The following is a 16,654-nucleotide window of genomic DNA, read 5'->3' as shown; positions in this document are numbered from 1 at the left end:
TAAACAAGTAAGGCAGAGGCGCCCCGGTCAAAAGTTTTATTGATTTTCTAAGTTAAAATAAGTTCAATTTTCCTGTTTATTTGCTGAATTTACCATATTGGAAAAAAGAATGAAATGAGCCTTTTGCGAAGGTTAATGCAAATTTTAGATTTTATGCTTCTTCTTTTTTCCCAGATATGTGAATAAATAGAAATTGTGCACTAAAATGAGCAGAATGCCATATTTAAGTGTGTTCTCTGTAGAGTGTTTACTTTTTTCCCCTTAGAAAATAAAAAAAAATGTCAATTGAACAGGAGTGTTCAAACTTTTATATAAAATTGTGTAGTAATGATGTAATTAACTGTATTATTTATTATGCAATGATGCAGTTACATTTAGAAAGTACAGCAAAATAAACAGTCATCTATTGGTAACTAGGGATGCACTACAGTTTTGCCCACTGAAAATTAAACAGGCTTACAATGAAGTGTCCAAATCTAAGTTTTACAACAGAATTTAAAGATAATGATAATTTAATTATATATATATATATATATATATATATATATATATATATATATATATATTTAAAATGTGTATGAAAATGCGAAATAATGATTAAAACCCCTCTTTTGTTTCTCTTTCCTGCGCCAGTCAGCACAAACAAGTTCAAACAGTTTGAGCAGCAGTGGATCTACAGTGAGAATATCAGTCGTGTGACTATTTGACGGTTTCTTTAAGGAACATTAGACATTAGATTTATAATCTCTGTTCATGCAGAGCATCAAGAGGAGATACAACATCCAAGAACTTCTCCTTTACATGTTTAATAGTTCCTGAAAACATGACTCAATATGCAGAATCCAGCAAAAAGCAGAAAGGAAAGTCCCTGAGAGCACGCCGACGCCATCTGTACACCCAGTTAATGAAATGATAAAACCATTCACAAAGTGCAGTCGTAGACAAAATGCAGTTTTATTGGTTGAACAATTCAAGAATGTTGGATTTTGTGCCACGTTCTGTAGCTACATACTGTAATATATAAGTTTAATTTACTGTTTTTTACAGGTTTTTTTTCAGTTTTTGGTTTTCGTTAGGGTCAATCATTTCCATCCTGCTTCATCTCTTACGGTAACAAATAAGTATTGTTTGCTCACTTGAGTCGAGTTGAGTTAGTTAGTTACATTTGTAAATTTAAAAATGAGCTGATAGATAAAATGAGGGTAGGTAAAAGCAGGAGGACCCCTGACTAGCGCAGTACTGGTGGTCTGTGGGGTTGGAGTTGTTGTTAAAGGCTATAGAGTGAGTCATCAATAAACTGCTTGTTTGGGTGAGGATGACTCATAACAGATAATGAAAGGGACTTTTTATCTCATTTGAGCTCAGGACACTCAAGCCAACATTTCCCACCAAATAACACCAGCAAACCCAAATGTATCTGATTGCTGGGAGTCTGTAGAAAAAATATCCTTCATTCACACTAGTTTCATTTAGTCTCTTGGCCTTGTCACAGAATATTCTACCGGTCTGTTGTGGTGATTCCTGACCATGCAGTCTGCCTTTACAAACATTTCTGAAAGAATGGGTCGTTCTGAAGAGCTCACTGAATTGGAGCGTGGGACTGTAATAGGATGCAACAAGTCAAATTTACAAAATTTCTTCCCTCCCCGATATTCCACGGTCAGCTGTGGGTGGTATTATGGAAAAGTGGAAGCGTTTAGGAACAACAGCAACCCAGTCACGAAGTGTCAGATCACGTACAGTTACAGAGCGGGTCGCCGAGCGCTGAGGAGCATAGAGCATAAAAGTCACTAACGCTCTGCTGATCAATAGCTGCAGAGTTCAAACCTCCTCTGGCGTCAACATCAGCACAAAAACTGAGCGCCAAGAGCTTCATGGCATGAGTTTCCATGGCTGAGCAGCTGCATGCAAGTCTTATATCACCAAGCACAATGCCAAGCGTCGGAGGGAGTGGTGTAAAGCGCTGCCACTGGACTCTGGAGCAGTCGAAACGGTCAGTCTGATGGACGAGTCTGGGTTTGGTAAATGCCAGGAGAACGTTACCTGACTGCACTGTGCCAGCTGTAAAGTTTGGTGGAGGAGGGGTAATGCTATGGGGTTGTTTTTCAATTGGTTGGTCTAGAACCCTTAGTTCCAGTGAAGGCAATTCTATGCTTCCAACTTTGTGTGAACAGTTTGGGGAAGGCCCTTTTCTGTTCCAGCATAACTGAGCCCCAGTGCAGGGCATGGCTGGGTGAGTTTGATGTGGAAGAACTTGACTGGCCCTCACAGAGCCCTGACCTTCACCCCATCCAACACCTTTGGGATGAACTAGAACGGAGACTGTGAACCAGACCCGTCTCGTTGTGTCTGACCTCACAAATGCTCTTCTGGATGAACAGGCAAAAATTCCCACAAACACTCTCCAAAATCTTGTAGAAGCTTCCCAGAAGAGTGGAAGCTGTTCCAGCTGCAAAGGGGGACCAACTCCATATTAATTAGTTCTAGTTAACAACATAAGCTGTCAGCCCCTCAGCTTAAACAAAAAATGGGTTCTTACTTCTTCAGTATACTCGGTGGTCCATGTGAGCAGCATGAGAATCAGAGATTATCCCTTAACAGTGTAGGGTTTTTTGTGCATATATATGTGTATATATATATATATATATATATATATATATATACCTCATTACTTGGTTTTTGTGCTTTGCTTTATACATTGCCACTGGGTCTTGACTAATCATCGTGCATGATTAGCTTGGGTGCCCTTAAGGAAAACGGGGAATCCTCAAGGCCTTCTAGGCTTTCAGAGACGGCCTGTTGATTTTTTTTTAAATAAAAAAGGCATGTACGTAATTTTTAGTTTTTTTGTTTAATAGAATCATCATGCTTTTGTTTAAACTCTGTGTAATCTCTAAGTATTGTAGAAATTCTCTTATTTCAAAGTTTTTGGTCAGGGCGTAAAAGGGATAGGATCAGAATAGTTCTCTGTGTGGAATCTAGGTGAATGCAGCCCAGTGAGTTCTCGAATTGGTTAGGACTTCAGGAGCTGGACTGAAGGCCTTACACGTTAGATTAAATATGAACTATCACAATTAAGAAGTTCTAGATACGCCACTGACTGTGAATACGAGTCGTAGTCTAAGCAAGTTTCAGTCAGATGTTAAAAATGGAAAACAGCGGTGGCAGGAAGAAGACACTTATTACTGATTGGTTTAAAAGTTCAGATGGCTACGTTCACATTACCAGGCTGAAGTGGCACAAATCTGATTTTTTGCCCTAATGTGACTCAGATCTGATGTTTTCAGAGCTGTGTGGACACAAATCTGATCTTTTCAAATCCGATCCGAGCCATTTTGGCTACGTTCACATTACAAGCCTCATTGCTCAAATCCGATTTCTTTGACACAATGGTTCACACTCGTTTATAATAGTGATTCAAATCTGTCATTAATGTGAACCGGCGTCCTGAAATGACCCTCATGAACACGTCCTACTCAGTAACGTTACGTGAATGAATCACGTTCATCATCAGCACAAACTAACGAGCAGAACGAGCTTCGCTGAGAAGATAATTAACTCTGATCAGCTCTCAGCTTCATTATTAGAGCGAGACGAAGGAGAAAAAGGTGAGATGAGCTGCTTTTCCACCGGTTACAGGCTTTAACTTCTGTTCGGCGGTGCTGCCATGGTAACGCTGAATGATGGCGCAGTGGAAAGAAAGCGTCACAGTAATATCGCATGGCCATGAATCGGATACATATCCGATCTAGGGCCACATATGAAAGTGGCTCAGGTCTGATTTTAAAAGATCACATTTGTGTCCACACAGCTCTGAAAACATCAGATCTGAGTCACATTAGGGCAAAAAATCGAATTTGTACCACTTCAACCTGGTAATGTGAAGTCTTTCATATGTGGTCCTAGATCGGATACGTATCCGATTTGTGGCCATGCAACCTTATTGTGACGCTCAGATTGGAATTCATGTGCTTTTTTTACACTGCGCCATCGTTCAGCGTTACCATGGCAGCAGCGCCGAACAGCAGTTAAAGCCTGTAAACAGTGGAAAAGCAGCTCATCTCACCTTTTTCTCCTTCGTCTCGCTCTAATAACGAAGCTGAGAGCTGATCAGAGTTAATTATCTTCTCAGCGAAGCTCGTTCTGCTCGTTAGTTTGTGCTGATGATGAATGTGATTCATTCACGTGACGCTACTGAGTAGGATGTGAGCATGAGGGTCATTTCAGGACACAGGTTCGTTCACATTAATGACAGATTTGAATCACAAATAAAAGAGTGTGAACCATCGTGTCAGAGAGATCGGATTTGAGCAAAAAATCGGATTTTAGCAATGAGGCTTTGTAATGTGAACGTAGCCGAAAGGTTAACTTCAGTAGTGAAGTGTTCAGTAGTTTGTTGGGTTAGTGATTTTAGGTGTTTCATGTCAGCTTCACTGCCAGATGTGACTTCACTGTCGCTGCTTTGTTCCCTTGTTTTTTCATCTTCTAAAACTGCAGCAGGACTTTAATGTTAATCAGCCGCTGTGGGATCGGATCCTGTTTCCAGGGCTTCAGCTCGTTTGGAAAACAGTTGAGGAAGTAAATGGAGGGGGGGGGTATCTAGGAGAGGAAATGCCATGTTTATTCTAGAGGCCCATCTCGAAGGCCCGGTGCTGCGACCCGATTGGTCGAGAAGTGGCTGTAAAAGAGGAAGTGGACGTTTGCGTGGGTAATTATGTCTGTCTACGTGATGGACGGATACAGAGGCCTAGCGATGGAGAGATAGCGAGATGGGGTGATAGAACACCCACACGGTGGGGAAAGGAAGTAGGATGGCGTGGGGTGGACCCCTGGGGACGATGAGGTCATTGGCAAACCTAAAGGGGTTACTGAGGCAAACATGGCATTCAGAGATGAGTGGCTATATGGACGGGAACGATCTGATCACAGAACCTCTGATCCCTGTTGTTATATCATAATCCCTCTACAGTTTGTCTGCGGTTTGTTTAGTCGTTTAAAATGACAGTTCAGTGCAAATATACAAAATATTTCCCTGACTCCAAATGTTGATGTTGGAAATGATAAAAATATTGTTTTTGTTCACTCAAGACATTTTTAGTTTGGTATTCAGAGCTGTGAGCATAAACCCCACCAATTAGCATTGTGCTAAGTGCATGCCTGAATCACTGTTGAGTCATTAAAGTAGAATTGTGGTTGGTGTCGACCAGAGGAGGATGGGTTCCCCTTTTGAGTCTTGGTTCCTCTCAAGGTTTCTTCCAGTGTCGCTACTGGCGACGCTCATGGGGGCTCGGACCTGGATTTTTCTGTAAAGACGCTTTGTGACAACACCTGTTATAAAAAGCGCCATATAAATTAACTTCGCTTGCTAAACTTTGCAATTGCATTGAATTTTCTAAAGATTTCTGCATAATTCAGTGTTTGTGACAGAGAGATTCAGAGTGGTTTGGTGTGAGATGGTTCAGATGTCTTTACAGTGGTGGTGATAGGAACCAGGCGTCGCCATGACTACAACACAAATATAGACATTTTATTTACTATCCAAAACCACCAGTGAACCTACACGAGTCTTCTGAGTTTATATGGAACGTTGATGCTGGTAAAACAGTGGAAAACCTGAAATAATCATTTTTTTGGGGACTATTTTGCCTCACAACGTCCTGCATGTATCCCTCCACCATGAATGGATTTTCAAATAAATACGTTTTGGCTAAAATTAAACCACAACGTACCTTTAACTTTCTGTGAGGGAGCTTTTAGAGGTGGACGTCTGGTTCCTATCACCACCACTGTGAACAATTCTGACTTGGTAAGTTTTTCTAGAACAGAGCGTTTCACACCAAACCACTCTGAACGACTCTGTTTACATCTCAGCTGTTCAATTATGCAGACATTTTGAAAAGATTGAGGATTTTCCCTTTAAGATGGTGAGAAAAAGGGCAGCAAATGCTTTTCTTCAGGTTCTTATTGCCCAACATTGGGGTTTATATGAAAAAGGATCTGATGGCCTCTCTCTCTCTCTCCCTCTCTCTCTCCCTCTCTCCCTCTCTCTCTCCCTCTCTCTCTCTCCCTCTCTCTCTCCCTCTCTCTCTCTCTCTCTCTCTCTCTCTCTCTCTCTTTCTCTCTCTGTCTGAAATGTGAGGTAATGTTTTAGAAGCCCAGCATGCGTCTCCTAACTGTCCCCTCTGTTTTCTTTGCTCTTATTTCTTCTCTATCTTACTTCCCTCATCCTCCCATCCTCCACCATCTATCTGTTCGAACCAGACAAATATCCATCAACCACATTTTTCTCTCTTTTTTCCATGTCGTGTTTGATCTGCTCTCAGATCCGTATCTGAAGTGGTTCACTGTACGTGCCGTGCTCCGCCCTCCGCAAACGGAAAGAATGAAACTATGCAGGAGATAAAGAGGAAGAATAAACAGTCAGAAAAATGCAGTGACCTGAATCCCCCCCTCGGTGACGAGATGCTACCCTCCCAGTCTCGCCCCTGGAGGAGAGAGGGAGTGATACGGAGAGAAGTGGGCTATGTAAACAGGTTACGTAGTGGGGTCAGCTCATGAGCACAGAAATGCTGACAGACCAGCTCAGCTCACCGCAGTACACCAGTTACACAGGGCCGGTAATTAACCTACATAAGCTCCGCCCACAAAACCATATCCCGTTCGAAATAATTGAATAAAAACCTAAATGTACTCTAAGACTCTAAATGTAGGTATTGTGATATAAACTGAGTCTGTTCTACAGTTTCTCATTAGGCTGAATGAATAACCGACTCTAAATGTAGGTATTGTGATATAAACTGAGTCTGTTCTACAGTTTCTCATTAGGTTGAATGAATAACCGACTCTAAATGTAGGTATTGTGATATAAACCGAGTCTGTTCTACAGTTTCTCATTAGGCTGAATGAATAACCGACTCTAAATGTAGGTATTGTGATATAAACTGAGTCTGTTCTACAGTTTCTCATTAGGCTGAATGAATAACCGACTCTAAATGTAGGTATTGTGATATAAAGTGATATCAACCTAATAAGAAGCTGTTAAAATGAATGCATAACCTGAATATCCTGAATATTTCTCATTTATTGTGACTCAGTTGTCTTTTAATACTGATTATGGGTTAAATTTAGTTACAGTTGGCTAGTTAACGTTAACTCAGGACATGTGAGAGTGCATGCAAATGTGTCTCTGATGTGTCTTTTGGTTTGAGCCACAGTCTTTTGATGGACTGGACTGGTACAGCCATGTCGCCACAGAGTTACAGCAGAAATATATGAGCAAAGGGCAGAAAACCGCAGCGCTAGTCCAGCTACCTTCTAGGAAAGTCGGCGCATTGGGTCCATAATCACACTGGGCTGCCTGGGCTAACTCTCTCTGTTTCCCTTCGTTTCCTGTAAGTGCGCTGCTTTATTTTAGGATGTCTGCAGACTCCCATATGTAAAAGATATCATCTCTAACTGCACATTCACTCCGGTCTCCGGCTGGACGCTCCTTTTGCGCTCTCTTGAGGGGAATCAGTTCAGACAGATTTGTGGATATTTATGGGTGTGCAGTTCGTCAGCGGTGACATTTATGATGGTCCGCTCTGACTGATCTCGATCCAGAGGTCAAGCTTTGTTGAGTTTATGCTGTGGGTTAATGAGTTCATGCTCTCTTCCATGTATGACACTTCATTTATAGCCTGTTGAGTATGTGCTGGGTGACGATGCTAATTTGTTTCTAGGAAATGTCTATTTTGGTTACATTGCTTCACTCGAAAAGAATCATTAATGGTATTTCTGCTTGTGTGTCCAGTCCATAGGCCCTGTGCTGCCCCCCCACCCTCCCGAGGGTTTGGAGGATGATGATGACTGTTATGAAGAAGCAGAACCTTTTATTCCGGCCAGTCAGTCAACAGGTCAGTCCAGCTCTGTAGATAAATGTAGACTATATTATTTACTTTTTGTTTTGTTTTTTAATAACATTTATTCCATCATTATTATTCATTCAAAATTGAATATAAAGTATTTAGACACTACAAAAAAAACTATGAGTACATTTCCTTGGAATTACCTGAAGTATTAGCCACAAATCTTAGCGCTGCTCACAGATGCTGAGACTGGCCTAATTAAGTGCTAAAGACAAGTTTTTCTTTAAGAACATCCATTAAAAGGAAAAGTTTGGTGAAAAATCAAACTTACAGCATTTCTCAATTTCCCTCTTACCTCAAAGCCAAACACGGTTGGTTTCTTAAGTTTGCTTCTTTAGAATTAGCACTGAAGCTACGAGGCTCACTGATAAACTAGCATCATACTCTCAATTAGCATGGCGCTAACTGCACGCCTAGATCCTCAACCGCTCACCTCAAAGCGTGTGAAATTGTTTAGTATCTCTAACAGACTGGATTATGTGGTTTCTGACACTGTGTGACACTCTGTTATCTGTAATCATGGAATAAAGTACGTTAGCATAGCTAAAAAATCTTAAAACTTGAAAAACTTTTTTTGTCTTGTACTTTTGTCATTTTATTGATAGCAGTACATCACAGATGTATTACAACAAGCACAACAAGCACAGCAAGCACAGATATGTAGTTAGCACCATGCTAATTATAAGCTTCTATTACTTGTTAGCTATATTAGCCTTTAGCGCCAGTGCTAAAGCTGAAGAAGCAGACATGTCTTGGCTGGTTGACTAAACTCGGAGTGGTGAGGGAACTTGAGTTCACTGTTTTTTTCACCAAACTGTTTCTTTAATACTGCACAGCCTGATTCATTCAGTCCTCACTGCCCTCAGATAAAATGGACTCGGACAGCAGTCATTACGAGTCGTATGGCGAGGAGGAAGAGGAGGAGGATTTTGTGAAGGACCGAGCTCATTATATCCAGTGGAGCGCGTCCCAGCCCTGCCTCCGCCCCGTCCCCGAGTCTCGCATCTGCGGGTATCTGTGGAGGAAGAAGTGGCTCGGCCAGTGGACCCGCCAGCTCTTCATCATCAAAAACAGCTCTCTGCTGGTGAGATCACGTTGCAACTCATCGCTGAGTGCGTTTACATGCACTTAACAGTCCGAGAACTGCAGGAAATCTGATTTTGTGAGGAATTTGTTCAGCATGGTTAACATGAGCCTGGGTAATCAGGTCATGAGCCATGCAGTGATGGGATTTCTGTTTTGCCTCCTGCCACTAAACTCACAGAGGAAGAAGGACATGACGTACAATTCAAACTTCATGTTGTGTTTTTTTTTTTGCGTTGCATCTAGAAGATACAGAATATTCAAATTCTTCATTTCGGTAAGCATGTAGCTGGTTTCAGCTTCGCTCCGAGAGTGTTTTGTTGCCGTTTTGTGGCTGTTGTGTTGAACACAGCTTGTTGTTTGCGGGACAGCTCTGCCCTCTGTTTGACTGAGAAAAACAAAAGTAATCAGTAACATGCCCTGAAAAAAAACATTACAAAAACAGATTTAAAATCCAGATCTTGTAATCAGATTTATTGATAACGCCATTAATCTCATTTAAGAAACCATTGTATGCTGTTTATGTGACTTCTGGAGCAATCGGATAACTGCCAAAATTCCATAATCATCATTTTAATGGCTGCAACAATGAGGGATGCACCAATATGGAAATTAGACTGTAATTGAGCCCCTCCAACAAAAAACCTTTAACCATTTGCGTATCACATCCTTAGGTCATATTATTAACACAAATCACGATAACGATAAACAAGCAATATATTGCAGCCTTAATTACCACCATATTGTGGCCAACACCACTAACAGTTAGCAACTGTGAGCACTGTTAAAACTGTTATCACCATGTTATAATTTGGTTATAATTATCAGCTGTAATTACAGTATTGCACCAAAAATAATAATTACCTATTCATTATTTCCTATTTATCTGTACCCGTTTGTACATTATGTAAGAATGATTAAATTCCGTTGAGTAGGTGTCCCTTGGAGCACTCAACGTTCCAGTTCATCCCAAAGGTGTTCAGTGAGGATGAGGTCAAGGCCCTGCGCAGACCACTGAAGTCCCAGAGTCCCGTGGCGGCGTGCTTTACACCGCTCCAGCCGAGGCTGGCTCCTATGCTTCCAGTTCACAATAATAGCACTTACGGTTGGCTGGGGCAGATCTAGCGGGCCAGAGATTTCACAGACAGTAGTGGCATCCTATAACATTGAGTGCGTACATGCATAATTGGATTTCTGCGGTTATCCGATTATTCAAATGGTCATGTAAACACCATACTCCGATCTAGAAATCCAATTAAGAAATCTGGCTGGATTTTAGCTCAGTAATCAGATTTCTCAGTGCATGTAAACTCTTACTCAGATTTCTTTCGGATTTCTCAGTCTGCGCATGCGCGAGATCAGACAGTGGATGTCGTGAGACACAGCAAAACACTTTTGGAGAGGCGCTGAAACCAAACATGAAATAAAGGATTTAAATATTCTTCATTTTCTGGATGATGTATGTTCATATTTTCGGGTAAAGTGGGGCGACATTTTGAAAAAAGCTGCTACATGAAGTTTGAGTTTTACATTACGTTTACGTCACGTCTTCTTCCATGAGTTTATTGGCTGGTTGTAAAGCAGAAATCTGATTACTGTTTGACTCATGTAGACCCAGAGTTTCCCTATTATCTGATTACTCAAGTGCATGTAAACATGTTGATCGGATTATTGACAAAATCTGATTTTCTGCAGTTATCGGATTATTAAGTGTATGTAAACACACTCATTTAGAGCCATTACCCAGTCTATTGCCAGTGTTTGTCTATGGAGACTGCATGGCTATGTGCTTGATTTAGTACACCTGTTAGCAATGGGTGTGGCTGAAACACCCTTAATAATTAGGAGAGGTGTCCCAATACTTTTGCCATATTGTGTAGGACTCTTGAATTCATTACCGTGGCTGAAAAGATTTTTTTTGCCTCAATTGATAATATCAGTTATTGGGTTAAGTACTTCATTGATCCCCAAAAGGAAGTTGAGTTGTTCCAGAGTAGCTGTGTGTAGTACAATGTGCAACATAAAGGTATGTATATTATACAAAAACACAAAAAAAACAATGAATATATCATAATAAATATAATTATATTTAAAAATGATCCATTATTTTGCATGTGTAACTATTTAGTACTGAATATTTGCCCATATGTATCCACTGTATTTACTCTGGTTAATTCAGCTTTTGATGTTTTGAGCTGAGCTCCTCTGACTGGAGATCATAGACAGTATGTGACTCTCATATATATGTTCTAGTGCTTCAAGTGTGCTAAAGACCTGCACCCTCTGCTGGAGATGAACCTGAGGGGCTGCCAGGTGGTCTATAAGTCCAAACACAGTAAGAAGATGCAGCACGAGCTGAAGGTGGTGTCCGGCTCGGACACGCTCATCATGGGCTTCCAGAGCTGCAGCCAGGCCGAGGAGTGGAGGAAGGTCAGATAACTGTGAACGTATCTTAGGCAGAAAGATTGATATATAGATATATTGTAGTCTTACCTTGTGTGTGTCCACCTGCAGATCATCGAGGAACTCAGCGGCTCGTCCTATTACGAACCCGAATCCCACAGTTCAATATCGATACTGAAGAGTGAAAGACTGGACTCTTGCAGGGTATTGACTCTTGAATTTATTAATGAATTATCAATGTGTGTATGTATATATGTAATGTGATAATAGTAATGTACCATATATATTATATACTAGATATTATATATGTGTAATAAGATGTGTATATGTATGTATATGTTCAGTACTTTTACACTTTATTAGGAACACCTCCGTGTATCTACACTCACTGTCCACTTTATCAGCTCCATTGAGCATGTAGTAGTTCTACAGTTACAGACTGTAGTCCATCTGTTTCTCTGCATACTTTGTTAGCCCCCTTTTACCCTGTTCTTCAGTGGTCAGGACCCCCATGGAACCTCACAAAGCCGATACTATTTTGTTGGAGTTTTTAAACACTGTCCACTCACTGTCCACTCTATTAGACACTCTTACATTGTCAGTCCACCTTGTAGATGTAAAGTCAGAGACGATAGCTCATCTGCTGCTGCACAGTTTGTGTTGGTCATCCTCTAGTCCTTCATCAGTGGTCACAGGATGCTGCCCACAGGACGCTGTTGGCTGGATATTTTTGGTTGGTGGACTATTCTCAGTCCAGCAGTGACACTGAGGTTTTTACAAACTCCAGCAGCACTGCTGTGTCTGATCCACTCAGACCAGCACAACACACACTAACACACCACCACCACATCAGTGTTACTGCAGTGCTGAGAATGATCCACCACCCACATAGTACCTGCTCTGTGAGGGTCCATGGGGGTCCTGAGCACTGAAGAACAGGGTAACAAAGTATGCAGAGAAACAGATGGACTACAGTCTGTAACTGTAGAACTACAGAGTAAAACTCTATGGTCAGTGGAGCTGATAAAATGGACAGTGAGTGTAGATACAAGGGGGACCTAATGAAGTGCTCAGTAAAATTTAATTGAACTTATAGTTGTGTAAGAAGTCTTTTATAATATCAGTCTATTCTTTTCTAGTAGTAAATCATGTGGTTTCATCTTGAAGACATTTCTCTCTGTCTGTCTCTCTCTCTCTCTCTCTCTCTCTCTCTCTCTCTATCTCTCTCTCTCTCTCTCTGTCTCTCTCTCTGTCTCTCTGTAGTCAAGTACAGTCCTCCACACTGATTCAGATGAGGAAACGCTGTCTGGTCTTCCTTCTGCTGTCAGCAGCCTTGAGATCAATAAAGATAAAGACAGAGGTGAGATTACACTCCTTTTATACTTCCCCCATTTTGTTCTCACACACAGATCACTGGTCATCTTTTAGATCAAACTGACCATTTAATGTCACTTAAAGGAACGGTTCTGTGAAAAATCAAATTTGCCCAATTTTGCACTTAAACCAGATGTAGCCGGCCGAGACGTGTTAGGAGTCCAAATTTTGCCTCTTTAGTTTAGAGCTGGAGTGGCTAGGCTAACACTGCAAACGCACACTAGAACCCAATAGTCACCCCAAATAGTCTAAATCATTACTGTAAAAATACGTCCCCCAAAACGTCTCTCGAGCCGTTCAAACCTGCGTCCAGGTCTTCGTTAAGGCACCGCAGACTTGACTATATGGTTTAGAGCAGGAGTTCTCAGCCTCTTCCACCTCAAGCTCCACCTGTTTATCAGTTGAAAGCATGAAGGCCACCAGGAAACTGAAAAAAAAATCTTTTTTGGGGGAATTTTCAACACAGGAGATTGTTCAGGTGTCACAAAATGCCATGTTTTATCACTGAACGTTAAATATTAACAGATCAGATGAACATAAGCTTGACCAGAAATCAGGTGGAAGGATGACAAATAAGCTTCATTTTTCACTCGCGAGTGGACAGTTTATACTTCAGGGCAGTGTTTTTTGTTTCTAGAAATAAGTGGCAAAAAATAGATGAAGCTGCTTTGTGCACTATTGCTGCGTGACTTGTATTAACACTGTTTACCGTTTGTGAGCGTTTTCTTACTATTAAGTCGTTTTTCTAAACTGATTTAAATGAAAAAGTACCATCACTGGCCGGCAGTGGACCATTGACTCAGCACTGGCCCAAGGACCACCAGAAGGTGCTTCACTGCCTGCTTATGGTCCAAGGCCCAGTGGTTAAGAAACCCTGGTTTAGAGCACAGTATGACTTGTTGGGAGCTAAAGATGAGCAAAACTTTGGTTTACTTTAGACACAGGGTCTGTATTCACACAGGAGTCAGAATGCTGATCAGTATTTTTGACAGTGGTTGTCATAGATGCAGAGGAATCTGATCCAAGATCAGTCCTACTGTGTGAAGCTGATGTTGCCTGTACCGTTGAAGTTTTCATTTTTGTAGCTCAGAGTAAGTCATGCTGTTCTCTAAACCACATCAATAAGTCTGTGCCGCCTTAATGTGGACCTGAATAGGTTTGAGAGACGTTTTGGTGATATGTTTTTACAGTAAGGATTTGGGTGACTGTTGAGTTCTAGTTGTTAGCATTGTTGGCCTTGTAGCTACAGTTTTCAACTAAAGAAGCGAAAATTCGACAAATTGGACAAAATTGGATAAATTAGACTTTTTTACTGAACATGTATTTTTACAGAAATTATTTGAGTAATTTAAGTTCTAGTGTTTGTTAGTATCCTGTCCAGTGTGTTTCCCACCTTCTGCCCATTGACTGCTGGGATATGCTCCAGCTCCTTGCGCGACCCAGAAGGATTAGCGGCTTAGAAAATGTGTGTGTGTGTTTGTTAGCAGAGTTAGCCTCGTAGCTACACTTTTAAACTAAAGATGCAAAGATTGGACAAATTGGACAAAAATGGGTAAAATTTGGACAAATTGGACATAATTGGAGAAATTAGATTTTTTTTCTCAAACTGTATTTTAATGTATCCTGCCTTTCGCCCAATGACAGCTGGGATAGGCTCCAGCACCCCACCGTGACCCCAGAAGGATAAGCGGTTTAGATGATGTATGTATGTATGTATGTATGTATTTTAATAGAAACAGTTTGGGTAATTTGAGTTCCAGTATTTGTTAGCAACATTAGGCTTGTAGCTACACTTTTAAACTAAAGAAGCACAAATTGGACAAAACTGGGTCAAGTTTGGACATAATTGGGTAAATTTGGACAAATTGGACAAAATTGGATAAATTATAGTTTTTACTGAACTTGTATTTTTACAGAAATTATTGGGGTAATTTGAGTTCTAGTGTTTGTTAGTTGTTTAGTTTTCAACTAAAGAAGCAAAAAATGGTCAAAATTGGGTAAAATTTGGACTGACTGGACAAAACTGGGTAAATTCAATATTTTTATTGAACTATGTATTTTCACAGAAACGATTTGGGTGACTATTGAGTTCTAGTGTTTGTTAGCAGTGTTAGCCTCGTAGCTGCAGTTTTACACTACAGAAGCAACATTTGGACTCCAAACATGTCTTGGCTGAGCGACTACATCTGGTGTAAGTGGTAAATTGGACAAACTAGGTTTTTTCTAGACTAATGCTTTTAGATGTAATTGTGGGTTTTAAACATGTACGCATCCCTTTAAATGGTTTAGATGTTTAAAATCCTTTTGTTTGTTCAATTCCTGAAAATGACCGCCTGCCGTTCCCCCCGGTCAGCCTACATAACACATATATTTGGTCAGTGCTGTGGCGTCCTCCGTTCCGGACTGAATTCCCAGCATTCCTTTCAGGACACGGCACACTGACTCCGTTGTGTGGAGAGAGATTCCTCTGAGATTTAATTGTCACCTTTACCAACAGGGTGACCCAGGCTGAGATGACCTGACCAGCGTGTTTTGTAAACACAGCTGTGAACTTTTATATAACACTGTGATCCAGAGGTGAGGAAGTTACATAAATGGACAGATCGACACTGAAAAAAGGAACAGATGCAGACGTTCACATGAATAAGCAGTAGATAACCCGACACTGCCTTTCCACCAAAAAGAATCCATTGTTGGTGCTGAGCAGCTGGTGTGTGGTACGGGGATGATCAGTGGTCAAACTAGAGCGTTTTCAAAGTGGACGTTGCTCTACATTTAAAAATCATCTCTTTTGGGTTTTTTAATAAATGAGGCTCTCATTACCGTCACTGTGCTGTTTCTTCATAACCCATCTTACTCACTAGCTGTGTTTATGTCTCTCTCTTCTCTCTTACTGTCTGTCTCTCTTTCTCTCTCTTTCTGTCTCCCTCCGTCTCTTTCTCTTTGTTCTCTGTCTCTCTCTCTCTTCTCTCTCTCTTTCTCTTTTTGTTCTCTCTCTACCTATCTCTCTCTCTCCTCTCTTTCTGTCTCTCTACCTCTCTCTTTCTCTCTCTCTCGTTCTTTCTCTTTTGTTATCTCTCTCTCTTCCTGTCTCTCTCTCCTCTCTTTCTGTCTCTTTCTGTCTCTCTCTCTCTCTCTCTCTCTCTCTCTTTGTTTTCTTTGTCTCTCTTTTGCTCTCTTTCTCTTTTTGTTCTCTCTCTCTACCTGTGTCACTCTCTCTCCTCTCTTTTCTCTTTTTTTTCTCTCTCTCTCTCTGTCTGTTTCTCTTTCTTTGTCTCTCTCTCTCCTTCTCTCTCTCTCTCTGTCTGTCTGTCTGTCTCTCTCTCTCTCTCTTTCTCTTTTTTTGTCTCTCTCTATCTGTCTCTCTATCTGTCTTTCTCTTTTTCTCTCCCCCTCCCTCTCTCTCTCTCTTTCTCTTTCTTTGTCTCTCTCTATCTCTATCTCTCTATCTGTCTTTCTCTTCCCCCCCTCTCTCTCTCCCTCTCTCTCTCTCTCCCTCTCTTTCTTTCTCTCTCTCTCTCTCTCTCTGTATACCCCCCCCCCTCTCTCTCTCTCTCTCTCTGCTCTAGCTGGCTATCTGAATGTGCTGATGAACTGTCAGTGGCAGTCTCTGTGGTGTAAGGTGGAAGACGGCGTTCTGAAGATGTTCTGTGATGAAGTGTGTGAAGACACTCCTCAGTATACGGTCCAGCTGCGGGGCAGCGAGGTCCGGCCCGGTCCAGACACGGCACACGCCTACCGCATCACCATCCTGCAACACGGAGACCAGGTGGCCGTTCTAGAGGTACTGACCACAGCTTCCCCCAAACATGCACTGATCTGGAGTCTTGGGCTGCGCGGTGGATGATTTGCTGATCCTTACTGCAGCATTGGGTTTACAGTCGAAG

The 16,654-nt window shown here is 41.4% G+C and overlaps 1 protein-coding gene across 1 annotated transcript in view; it reads left to right on the top strand.

Annotated features, from left to right (window-relative positions):
* The window catches only part of si:dkey-220o5.5 (actin filament-associated protein 1-like 2), a 70,345-nt gene that overhangs the window by 37,679 nt on the left and 16,012 nt on the right, over positions 1-16,654 (top strand). The window contains exons 4-9 of the mRNA XM_036578184.1: positions 7,793-7,895; positions 8,774-8,991; positions 11,244-11,420; positions 11,505-11,597; positions 12,657-12,753; positions 16,337-16,551. Of these exons, the coding sequence (XP_036434077.1) occupies positions 7,793-7,895; positions 8,774-8,991; positions 11,244-11,420; positions 11,505-11,597; positions 12,657-12,753; positions 16,337-16,551 (903 nt within the window). The remainder of the gene's footprint in view (positions 1-7,792; positions 7,896-8,773; positions 8,992-11,243; positions 11,421-11,504; positions 11,598-12,656; positions 12,754-16,336; positions 16,552-16,654) is intronic.

The sequence above is a fragment of the Colossoma macropomum genome, unplaced genomic scaffold (assembly GCF_904425465.1).
Source record: "Colossoma macropomum unplaced genomic scaffold, Colossoma_macropomum, whole genome shotgun sequence".
NCBI classification, from domain to species: domain Eukaryota; kingdom Metazoa; phylum Chordata; class Actinopteri; order Characiformes; family Serrasalmidae; genus Colossoma; species Colossoma macropomum.
The sequence above is the reverse complement of the archived record's forward strand: the minus strand, read 5'-3'. Positions and strand labels throughout refer to the sequence as shown.